The sequence below is a fragment of the Labrus bergylta genome, chromosome 8, assembly GCF_963930695.1.
Source record: "Labrus bergylta chromosome 8, fLabBer1.1, whole genome shotgun sequence".
Lineage (NCBI taxonomy): Eukaryota > Metazoa > Chordata > Actinopteri > Labriformes > Labridae > Labrus > Labrus bergylta.
The window spans coordinates 11,441,715-11,454,380 of record NC_089202.1 but is presented as its reverse complement, the minus strand read 5'-3'; the positions used below and the strand labels follow the sequence as shown (position 1 = coordinate 11,454,380).

At 40.4% G+C, this 12,666-nt stretch overlaps 1 protein-coding gene across 4 annotated transcripts; it reads left to right on the top strand.

Moving 5' to 3' along the window:
- Positions 1-325: 325 nt before the first annotated feature.
- esrp1 (epithelial splicing regulatory protein 1) lies at positions 326-12,480 on the top strand. Of its 4 annotated transcripts, none has more exons than XM_029280772.2 (16): positions 326-672; positions 1,114-1,275; positions 1,383-1,499; positions 1,892-2,003; positions 2,489-2,740; positions 3,285-3,339; positions 3,453-3,563; positions 4,107-4,239; positions 4,362-4,404; positions 4,917-5,236; positions 6,017-6,241; positions 6,716-6,953; positions 8,395-8,575; positions 9,589-9,730; positions 10,185-10,274; positions 11,091-12,480. In XM_029280772.2, exons 1-16 carry the CDS (start codon positions 541-543, stop codon positions 11,223-11,225), a joined length of 2,448 nt encoding a protein of 815 aa, XP_029136605.2. In that variant the 5' UTR covers positions 326-540; the 3' UTR covers positions 11,226-12,480. The 4 variants fall into 4 exon arrangements, with proteins under 4 accessions (XP_029136605.2, XP_029136604.2, XP_020507590.2 ...); XM_029280771.2 differs by having other exon boundaries at positions 6,716-6,965; XM_020651934.3 differs by having other exon boundaries at positions 6,716-6,965; positions 10,185-10,307; positions 11,091-11,228.
- The last annotated feature ends 186 nt before the right edge of the window (positions 12,481-12,666 follow it).

The window sequence follows — 12,666 nt, the reverse complement described above, 5'->3', positions numbered from 1 at the left end:
ACTATAACTTTTAAATAGATATCTATCAAGAAATCTTTGAAAATGATCGTTCATACTAGCTCCATCATATAACTCTTACGGGGCCCATTGGAAAACCTCCTGAGTCTATGCGCTGATTCTGTAATTCGTGTAACAGGTAACCTGTTCTCATATAGCCTAAAGAAAAAGTAACCTTTAAAAGTGATTTACATCAACAAATATGCGACTTCTGTCATCCACGGCCTGCCACGTCCTAATAGGTAATGCACCTGAAGGAGGGAGGAGGCAGGTGGAGAGTCACGTGGTCAGACAGGTAGGTGCAATACAAAAACGGGGAACGTTCAGCCATTACTCCGCGATGGTGACTGCGCGAGGTTTCACGTACAATCTCTCGCGCGTCGAAACTTGGATTTACAAAGCTCACCTTTGCGCTCAGGTGTCAAAGTAAAGGTGTTCACTGCTCTCCCGCGTGTATCCCGTCACCGACGTATCTTCAGTTAGTGACCTGTGATTTAGTAAAGTATCAGTACATTAGTTTTTGGGGGCTGTGTTTGTGTTCAGATGACGGCGCAGGTAGACTACCTGGTGGTGGTTTTCACCGCCACATCTGGCGCGAGCGGAGAGCTGCTGGGATCTGACGAGAAGGAGCTCGTGCAGTTGGTTTGGCAGCTGGTGGATGTGAAGAACAAAAAGGTAAAAACAACAAAATTAAAAAAAACGTAGGCTATTACTAGACGACTTATTAGAGCTGAACATTGTTCCGTGTACATCGGAGCCGGGAAGAGAGGTAAAGAAAGAAGAGGGCATGTAAACTAAACTCGGGTTGAAAATAGAAAAACAAAAACTAGGCTAGAAAATTCGTATTTAAAATAAAGTGTAAACCGAGTTTTTGTAGGTTTCTTCTTTCATATCTAATGTAAATATAGGCCTATATTGCCTATAATTTGAATTAATGATGTCATTATTAAATCTTTTTTTTAACAGAATCCATCTTTTGTTGTTTATACCTGATCATTTTAAAAAGTCTACATTAAAGCTCTTTATGCTATTACATTATTCTATTGGCCTTTTAATTTCTTTGTAGACTTCTGACTCAACACTGAAGTCTCTTTTTTTTCATCTTCTCTGAACCAGTTGGGCAAGGTGAATGAGCTCCTTATTAAGCCTGACCTCTCAGACTCACAGGAGAAAGAGGACGAGGAGGAGGATGTTGTGGAAGAGAGCGTGGAAGAGGAGCATGGATCCAGAGCCGACAGTGTCTTTACAGCCTCAAGTCTTGAGGCAGCATTGAACCAGGTAATAGCCCAAATAATTAAGCATATTAGCTTTTAAGTAACATGTTATTATTACTGCTGTGAAAATTATGAAGGCAAAATTTTGAATTATTTTATTTCTTTCCTTAGTTTCATCTACAACTGACTAATGAGGTGAACAGCACGGGCACAGGCACGTCGGTGTGTTTGTGTACAGACGGGCAGCTTCACATCCGTCAAGTGATTCACCCTGAGGCTGCCAGCAAGGTGAGCAAGCAGGTTGAGTGAACGCCTTGCAGCCAGGGCGGATGTTCCCTCGCTGATGCAGGAACCTTAGGCGCTCACACAGTCACAAAGGGATGTCATGTGTCAGCACTCAGCTCCTGATCAAACTTCATGCTACGCTGAGAGTTGATCTGCAGCAGTTAGCTATTTAAGAAAACCAGTTTAATTAGACACACCCACATACATACCTGTGCACATAAAACAGCAGCACACTATGAAAGCTGATGACATTTTCACACATGTCTGTGTGTGTGTGTTCCATAGAGAGGACTACACTACTGGGCTTAAGCAAACAGCAATATGACGGCAATAAAATGGCAGCTGCTAATGGGCCACATGTTCACATCCTTTCATTTTATTTCTTCCTTCTCTAGTACATCCTGGTCCCCGACTGTTTCTTCTCTTTCTTTGACCTGCGTAAAGAGTTCAAGGAGCACTTCCCCACATCTGACCTCAAGGCTCTGAATATACACGATATGGCAGAAGGTATCCTTCCAAACGTCTACTGTTTACATTTGGTGTGACAGTGAATGACTGCAAACTACATTGTGACATGTAATTGATTTCATGTTCAACACAGATTTTTTTTTTTTTGTATTTAGCTTGATCTTGCACATGCAGCACACATACAAGAAGTTATAAGCCTAGGGGTGTTGGCTGGAGGACTAGAGGTTTTGAAATGCAAATAGGGAAACAATGGCATCACCTTGCTAAGCGCTCTTGGAACGAGTATGTGTTTAGCCAACAGGGCCAACCCCACACTCCCTCTGCAACAGGATAACGAAAATATCTGAGTTTCTCTTGTGTGTGTGTGTTTGTCAACTAGCTTAATGCACTTTGAAAAAAAAAAAAAGCACACATTCAATTTTCTTAGTTTATATCAGTCAAACTGAAACATACAGATAGAACCACACCTTTGTGCTGTTTTTGGCTCTTTCTTGTTCGCTTTCTTTGACGGCCCCCCTCCTCAGCTCTTAGTATACCTGTGGATGTTCCTGCTATGTTGGACCCCTCAGCCACAACGGACCCCTCAGCCACACCGGACCCCTCAGCCACACCGGACCCCTCAGCCACACCGGACCCCTCAACCGCAATGGAAACCTTAGCAACACCAGACCCCTCATCATCACCGGACCCCTCAGCCGTATTACCTGCAGAGGTAGCAGTACAGCAGGTCCAGACCATGACCAGCATTGTCCTTGCGCTGCTTTCTGAGCCAAATTGTGAGTATCAGATATGTTTTTTTATAAAATAAGACAAAGTTACAGATTCAAGAATAAGCTATTAAGATTGATATATGCCCCCTTAGAGTTTAAGGGGAAAGTTGTACTAAGTTTGTGCTTTTCAAGAACATTGATACTTTTAAGAAATAAGGACTAAAAGATAAATTTATCAACAACATTGTTGTGTCTAATTTTACAATTTTAGGAAATTGATTCAACATAATAAAAACATCTGAATAGGTAACTTTCATCGTGGGCAAAGTGTAAGGCTAAATAGCCATTTCTTTCTAATGTTTTCTGAATCATAGTTTAAACAATCAAGATTATTATTGATATATTAATCTACAGTGACAAAAATTTCAGTTTTTACCCTAATGTCAAATTCTATAACAGAAAACTCATTTCATACATAACAAAATATATTCTGCATTTAACCTCAAGACTAAAACCATTATTGTGATGATAACAAAATATCGTCCTTTTTAGTTTGGAGACAATTTTATTAATTAACTATCTCATAACTTCTCTTTCTTCCTCATCAAAGGCCACACATTTTCTTGCCAGGAGAGAGTCAGTGAGAAGTTTGAGACAGGCACTTGGTAAGTAAAGTTTGCTCAAGATAAATATTCTTTCTGTATTCTGCCTCAGTAATCACCCGCAAGTCCACTCCTTCTGTGCTAATGTCAGTGTGTGTGTGTGTATGTATGTGCAGCAGTAAGATGGAGAAAGTGTGCGACAACACAGTGATCAGAGCCAGGGGGTTGCCATGGCAGTCCTCTGACCAGGACATTGCTCGCTTCTTCAGGGGACTTAACATTGCCAAGTACGTTGAAGTTATATTAAAGGCATTTGATTTGTCAACGTCAAATACTGAAATGAACACTAAACAGGCACAGAGCATCAGATCTGTCACTGTGAAATAACCCTGTAACAAAACTGTGAATGTAAATAAGATCAATGATCACATTTTATGGTCATTACTTGATCTTGTAGATGTTGTTATCCTCCTTATCTGACATGAATCTATGCACACTGCCTTAATGTAAATACTGTTAAAAAAATCCTTCCTCATGTAAATTAACCCATCTGGTACCTAATTACATCATTTATTATCATCTTATTTCAGCATCTTTTTCACTCTTCACTTGTGTGCCATTGTCTTGTTTAGTCTTGAACATACAAGTCTTTGTTTATTTGTTTATTGTTAATATTCATGTTGTACTTTTGTACATAAAGAGAAGATTTCTTTTTTATAGTCAAATGTCTTGTATGTGTAAGACTACAAGGCCAATAAAGCTGATTGTGAAATGTGCTGTTGACAAAAGATGTACTGCCTCTATAATGCTCTGTATGTTGTGTTGTTTAGAGGAGGGGCTGCATTGTGTCTAAATGCTCAGGGGAGGAGGAACGGAGAAGCTCTTGTTCGTTTCATCAGTGAGGAACACAGAGATCTGGCGCTGAAGAGACACAAACACCATATGGGCAGCAGATATATAGAGGTAACCTGGGAACTCCGTTAGATGGTGCTGATTAAATGAACCAGCCACATTTATACACATAATGTTATCGTTTCTGTATTTTCTTTTTTCTTAATTTCTGCTTCATTCTCTTCTAATAACAGGTTTATAAAGCAACAGGGGAGGACTTCCTGAAGATAGCAGGAGGTGAGAAGATAGATCAATGAGTATCGTGCTATATTTTAACTTGCCAGGGGTAACATATGTAGTTATAGGATAATGTTTGGTGTTTTCTGATGGAAAAGACCTAATTTAATCCATAATCTCTGGTGGTGCTGAACATTAACCAACAGTATGAATGATTATCTGGTGACAAAACCAAATATTCTGCTGTTGTGTGTCTTCCTATTTATATTTTGTTGGGGGGGGATCTGAAAAAGTTGAATCACCATAAAGATATATGTAAACATTTTGACTTAAACCTTTTATAAGCACAGTCTTTAATGGTTATGGACAAATTTTCAGTTGTAGAATTGTCATTAATGGTATCACAGCTGTTACTGAAAGTAAGGAGAAATAAACCTTTTAGTTAGTGGTGCTGATGATAATCAGCATAATCATGAAAAGGGCTTAAAGGTAGGAAAACTGATTTGTGTTGATGTCAGTGTGATCATTCTTAGTCATTTTCTTGTGCTCAAATTTGTGTTTGTGTCCTCCAGGTACCTCCAATGAGGTAGCCATGTTCTTGTCGCGTGAGGACCAGATCATAGTGAGGATGCGAGGGCTTCCTTTCACAGCCACACACGAGCAGGTGCTCAACTTTTTCTCCCCGGAGGAGGGGATTAAAGAGACTTGTCCAGTCAGTGGAGAGAAAGACGGCATCCTATTTGTGCGCTATCCTGATGGGCGTCCCACTGGCGACGCCTTTGTTTTATTTGCCTGTGAGGAGCACGCCCAGTGTGCTCTGAGGAAACACAAAGAAATCCTGGGGAGGAGATATATCGAGCTGTTTAAAAGCACAGCAGCAGAGGTCCAACAGGTACGTCAGGCTGTCCACCTGATCTGCATGTGTTTGTCATTTCTGTCTGCAGTTCTTATTGTACAATGTGGATATGTGTGTTTGTTTTCAACTTATAGGAACGAGGAAGTCTTCTTTATTATTCCCCTTATGTTGAATTTATTTGTAGTCTTGTAATCCTCTTATGTCTTCTAAAAGAGGCTTTAAGGAATGTAGTGTTTCTTTGTTTGCACACAGCAGAGTGTGACATTGTGTGGGTGTGTTCCTTTTGTCCCATGTTAGTTGAAATTATTGCAGAAGGGCTTTTGGGTGGGGACCTGCATGAAAAGATGGACTGTGTGTTTGTATGTGTTACCCTTAAGTATGTAGGTACACACAAACACTGTGAAGCATTACTGGGCTCTCTGTCCCTCTTGTTGCTCTCTCTCCCTCTCCTGTGGGATGAACACATGTTGACTTATTTTCTTATCTTAGCTGACTGATAAGCTAACAGCCCTCATACATGTCTGTGCAGACACTTTTCCTTGGACACTCGTGTATATCCAACTAAAGGGGTTTATTGGTGCTCTCCAGAAATGCAAACAAGCCTCTATCTACCATTGCAACACATATTTAATATTTGTACACAGATTGGCTGCTAAAACTTGGCCTGTACTGGTTGTGTTTTAGTGGGTAAACACTTTTTTGAGCTTTGAATTATAAATGTTAATTGAATTGTATTTCATTTGCGGTTTGAGTGTATTCTTTTATGCATTTTTTTAATTTTTATTTTGCAAAAATCTAAGACTGTGTGTGTTTTAGGTGTTGAACAGGTACTCATCAGCCCCTCTGATCTCTGTGGCCCCTGCCCCCCTGGTGTCCATGTTGCCCTCAGTCCCTCTTCTGCCCCCTCCTGGTGGTTTAAGGGACTGTTTGAGGCTGAGGGGGCTGCCATACACAGCAAGCATAGAGGACATCCTCACCTTCCTGGGCGAGTTTACACATGATATCAGACCACATGGTGTGCACATGGTCCTTAACCAGCAGGTACATGCAACCACAGTGCAGACACACCCTTCGCCATATTCATATTTTTGAAAACTCACTCGCTTTTGTTAGACAATAATTTAAATGTGGCATTCGTACACTTCCAAGTTAACTTTACTGTTTGATATTGTTACAGGATATGATATGACAGACATATGTTCCTAGCTCAAGGTAATGTTAGCTGGTGAGCAATTATATCCACTAGAAAATGAGTTAAATGCTAACATAAGCTGTTTTTGTTGCCAGCTTATGTTAGCCACAGGTTATAAAGTTATAAAATATGCTGTTTTACCTTGAATTATGGCCAGATTTCCAATGTGATTTCCGATGTGATTTTATTTTCTCTTTGTTGTCTACCGATTAAGAAGTGGACATGATCCACAAACCTTTGATTAACAGCCTTGTGAAAAAGTTGAATAAACATGTTTCCTGTCACAGTGCAGAAGAGTAACATCTCACTGTCTCTGTTTTCAGGGTCGCCCATCAGGTGACTGCTTCATCCAAATGACCTCAGCAGAGCGAGCACTTCAGGCCTCACAGCGGCTCCACAAGCATATGATGTCCAGCCAACGCGCCAACAGCCGCTATGTGGAGGTGTTCCCCTGCAGTGCTGAGGAGATGGGCCTGGTGCTGATGGGAGGCTCACTCTCACACACACATACACTCACACACACCAGGAGTAGGAGTGGGACAGGGCTCAGCCCGCCGCCATGTAAGTCCAGACGTAAGTCCTGCTGGGAGCTGGGGGTGCTTTGGGACTGCCGGGTAGGTGGGCTCCTGCCGTTCAGGGGCGGGGTTTGCTGGGTTTTTCTACAATCTTGTAGTTTGCGAGGTCGGGGACATAACCAGGAGGAGTCAAAACTTTCGTGTTTGATGTGTGTGGTACCTCCTTTGTGATTGATTGAGTTTGATTAAATTACCCATCTGCATGCACAGAAAAACCTCACAAGTTCATTGTTTAATCCACCTTTTCACCTGTGTTCACACATCCTGATTATAGTACAACTTCTTCAGTCGCATGTTTGTTACTCATTTTTAATTTTACTCCCTTACATCTTCTTTAGCTAAATCTGAAAGGGTTGAATAAATGTGAGCAAAGCAGTTAGTCCATATTAATAAATACTGGCTTACATCTCTTCAGTCTTATCTGATTGATAGTGTGTGGTTGTGGGATTTAGCCTTAATAGAACGAAACACCTCTGGTGTGTGCGTCCCTTGTGCTTGTCCAATCAGCAAAGCTGTGGGAGAGGTGGGCAGAGCTGGTGTGTAGAAATGTGCTTTTTTTTTTCTCTCTGTCTCCCTCACTGTAAATGTGCACTGGCCATCCCCTAGTTTTGATAGAGAGGTAAAAGAAAGAGGACTAAATATTTTTAAATCACTGACATGAGATGCAGATGTTTACATTAGAAGGTTTAAGGCTAGACACATATTACACTGTGATAAGATGATAATGATGTTTCTTCTTTTGGGAAAAAACAAATGTATAAACAGAGGAAATAAGATAACACTTTGAGCTTTTCGCCAGAAAACAGGTTTTGGGGGTTGGTAAATGGTCAGCTGACACTCCAAAAACAATTGATAGGCCAACGATGAATGCACTTAGTGAGTGTATCTGTATCAATGAAGTCTGACATCACAAACCTTTTCTATCCATCAGAATACACCTACAACTCCTTTTGGGATTTTAATAAAGTCTATTATTTTGATTATATTGGATGAATAGATGTATCAATGTATTTAGCTGTCAGTTTGGTGTGAGCTTTCTTTTGGGAAATTAGATATAAAAAGTCAATTCTTCTGGAATGCACAAATACACAAAGTTTATTAACTTATATTTCAACTAAACATTTGTTGCATTATAGGGAGTAAGCTTGCAGGGATAATGACATAATTTATGAATGACTGAAGGAATGGTTTCACCAAAAAACTCAATCAGTCAGTGCAACGTATCCCACATAGAGAAACTTTCTCGATGTAACCCATACACACTGTACATGTGTCAGTGTAGGATGATGGACATTGTTTGTACGATTGCCTCTCTCACAGACAAACAATGACCAGTCTTCACCGTCATATCTATTTACATTTCTGTTATTATTATTATTATTATTAGTTATTAAATATGATGTTTCCTCTTCTATCCTCTCCTTTAGGCTTATCTCCGCCCTCCTACTCCTTCGCCCCTGCTCATCCTGTCCTGACCACAGAGGCTGCTGCTGCACTCTATCCTCCCATGGGTCAGATGCTGCTGACCCCGCGCCCTATGCATACAGGACATGCCTACTACCCCGCTTCAGCTCAGTTATACATGAACTACACAGCCTACTATCCCAGGTACACACTCATGCTTTCCCATGAACAGAAAGAGGGACACATGCTGGCATTGAAATACAGGCCTTTATTTAAATTTTCTGGACTAATCAACTAATACTCATCAGTCCTCAGATTAGTTGTGATTGGGATATTGTAGATTATCCACCCAATTATTGTATGAAGACAAAAAAAGAAGGAATACAAAATGTACAGCTTACCAACATCTGTCTCAGCATGAAATCTCTAAGTGCATGTCCATAAATAGTTTAGATGTGATGGTTCTTTACATTTACAGCACATGGTACATACAATGAATCACTCTTGCAGGTTAACTTTGTGCTGCTGTGCAAGTGAATAAGAAAACTAAAGCAGTGTTGTTTACATGTTTGCTTTTCTTCGGCATCTGTTTACATAGTTATTATAACGTTGGCTTGAACAACAGGAATACAGCTAAACAAGTCAGCATTTTTTTCAAAGGATTTAATTATGTGATGAGTGGATCATCACAACACTCACACTTTTGCCGCAAACTCTGTTTTGTGAACAATTCAAATTTTCTCTTGTAAAATAGCCCTAAAGAGTAATTTTTTCTAATTCTATGTGTGCAATTTACATCATTTAGACTGCCTTAAAAACACTCAAGGGTTGTGTTTCTTTTTATGTATTTAGTTTGCTATACAACTGTTTTTATTGTTTATTGTATTGCATGCTGATCAACAAAAAAAATACTTTTGTTTAAAGTGGAAAAAAGTGGTACACTTTGCATGGTCTTGCGCAGGAGAAAGGTTGTTACAAGGTTAGTTAATAGCTGATCGTTGTGGTATCAGAGGACTAGATAAACATTGTTGACCTCTGGGTACACCTTCTGAGACCTCTGTCATTAAGAAAATGCCTTTAGGTTATTCCCACTTCTGTGCATTATGCCTTTGCTTGGTTTATTGAGAAACATGCAGCATAGTCATTAAGTTGTCCTTTTTTGTGTGTCTGATATTTTCACAATAACATACTGTTGATGTTTTTTTTCCTTTCTGCAGCCCACCTGGCTCACCTACCACCTTAGGTTTCTACCCCTCCCCCTCCTCCCTCTCCACCCCAGGGGGGTTGGTGCGCATGCCAAGTCTGACCTACGGCAGCGCCGGAGTCAAGGACCTCATTAACACAATGCAGGGTTACCAGGTAAGAGCTGTATATTCTTCACCGATTATTAGTACAGTTCTCATTCACAAGTGCAAGCCTCCAGAGTTCACATATCTCTCTGTAGCACTAAGAGTTATATTCAAATCTCCTCCTGTTATGGGTGTGTATCGTCAGGTATCCACTGTGTTTGCCCAGAGGCCATCAAACAAGTTTATCCTGTCTAGTCTGCCTGTTCTGTCACACATGCTCTACTGCTTGCTTAGACTTGAAATGGAGGAACTCAAGACTAAATTAAACTTGGAGGACAGTTAAGACTCAAATGGATATGATAAATGTAACAAAACTAGGAGACAAACGTGAACTAAGAAGTTGCAAGTCTGCTTTTACCACCATGCTGGAGTTTCAGGCTCATGAAGCCTCTAGGGTAGTGTCTAAGGTTGATTATCTCTCAGCCCCCTGTTTCTGTTGTTCCTCCCCCTTCCTCACACAACAGTATGCCCCCGAGGATGCTCTCATGCACGCTCACGGGCCTGTGCATGCTCACGACCCGACCGGGACATTGCTTACGCATCCCAAAGAATGGGTGTGTATTTAAGGTGTCTGAGGCAGGTGGCAGGTAAGGATTGGCTGAGGGCTCTGTGAGGGGGATTTAGTTTGGAAAGGGGCTATAGCACTGGTTTTGGGTCTTTGATCATCCCACTGGGGAATATGGGCCAATGCAAGGCATTTCCTATTCACACACGCACACAAATTACAAGAATGGGCACATTTGATGATTGGGTTATTTCTTTTATTTTAATTATGGCTGGATTTACTGAATGATTTAAGATATGGTGATCTTTTCTTTCACAGACAGAATAAGACCCATTTATGGACACACACTTTAACAACATTTCTGTGCTATCAATATGTTATTTAGACATAAAAAAACAGGGCTTATAGAGCATTTGCTTTAGCCGGCCTTTAAAAAGCGATTGTCTAATGCAAGCTAAGCAACTGAAATAAGGTACAGCAGGCCTGTCAAGCTTTGTATTTCTTCAAATTCCAAAACATTGTGAATTGCTCTCTTAGATTAGCTGCAATCTGTATCTAAGGAGTGTGGACATTGGTGAATTTTTTTCGTCAACTTTCTTGAACCCACGTGCTGTGTAAGAACAAAAAGCTTGACAGGCATAGCACCAGTAGCTATTGGGCTGGAGGGCTAAGCTAACAGTCAGTTGCTGTTGTGGTAGTAATAATAGATGGGTAATAACAGATAAATACCTTCAGGTGGTTGAGAAGGTGATGGGTAACATCTGGTGCTGGTATTAGGGCTCTGTGTTTCACGCTTTTACACCAGGATAATACTCATCTGTCTCCTTTTTCTTTCCTTTCTCCAACCCCCACCCACCCACTCCAGAGTCCCGCGGAGTCCATTTCTCTCCTGAACAGCAGTCTGATCAGTCAGTCCAGCAGAGGTGATGCTCCTCTCATGTCCCTCCCCGCTCTCATGACCAAGCCGGCCGGGCAGTACCTGGACCTGAACCTGCTGTAGAGATGGAAATACATAAAGGTCATGTGACAATTTGGCAAACGTCAGTGACTTTTAATGTTTTTTTAGGCTTTTGAAAAGTAGTCTTTTAGATGTGATATTTATATCTTTAAGAACAGAAATTAATCTATTTTGTAACGAAATCATTGTGGCCTTATAGCCAAACATAGCTGTTTTGTCTTATATTGCACAGTCTGTATTTTAAAAGCTTTATAGAGATTTTTTAAACATGTTATGATATTGTGATTAATATGATATATTTTCTAGCCAAACTAGAGAAGAATGACTTAGAATCTGAGCGCAAACCTTTCCTTAAGCTTCTTTTCTTAAGTCTGTGAAGAGAGAACGTGTGTGTGAGTGTGTTTTAGTGTGAAAGAGATAAAAGTGAGTATTATGCATAGCTGTGTCGATGCGTCTTTATACTTAAATCTGTTAATGCAAAACACTGTGTTTATATACATTTGATACAGTATACAGTGATTGTATTGGAAGCTTTAGTGCATGATGAAGTAAGTAGTTAAACTTTAAGATGTTTACAGTATGCCAAATATCAATGCACTGTTAATAAACAAGACTACTAATGTATATCATAGCAGTATCTTTGTTACACTGTGAGTTTGTCAGTAGTCTAATCCTTGCATCAGGTTTCACTTACAAAAATGTGACATCTCACACCTACCCCTACTTTCCCTCCTTTATATGTCATGTGTACATGTTGTGTAATGCCAGTGTTGTCTTGCCTTTTGTTTTCGACCAACATCTGAACAGAGGACCGTCCTGGCTCTTTGTAACCTGACCAGAGTTACCATCATTAAGAGGACTCGTGTCACAAGCTCAAAGTTAACTGAGTGAATCTGAGCAGCCAAAGGGGGTTTCTAAAAGATTTTATTACACATTTTGCTCCACAGAGTCTTACATGTCCATCACACTTCTCTTGCCTTCTCTCTACCATCTATGCTGGATTAATGCAGCGAGGTAAACATGCTCCCTGTAGAAATCCCTTTGTCATTTGTCTTATAAATTAAATCATCTTCAGATTAGAGGGACAGTTGAAAAGGAAAGGTAATGAAGCCACCTCTGACATATATCTTGTGAATTGTTGTTTGTGACCTCCAAAGTTGCTGTAAACATGTCATACTGTAGGACTTCCTGCTGCTCAGGACATCCTGCTATGGCCATGCTGAAAAAAAACAACAACAAAAAAACAAGAACAATAAACATAACGTGAAGTCTGCCATCCTTCACCTGTTTGATTTCACTCTTTGACCTGTTTTTATTTCATTTAACTTTGCCGTGCAATTACTGAGTCTCTGTACTTATAGAGGGTGTGTGAAATGCAGGAACACAAACACACAGGTGGAGTTGTCTGCTGACAGAATTTGGCTGGAGGCGAAACTGTGGGAACTCCCTCACACCGTCCTCAGTGATTACCTCTGTTTCCCAC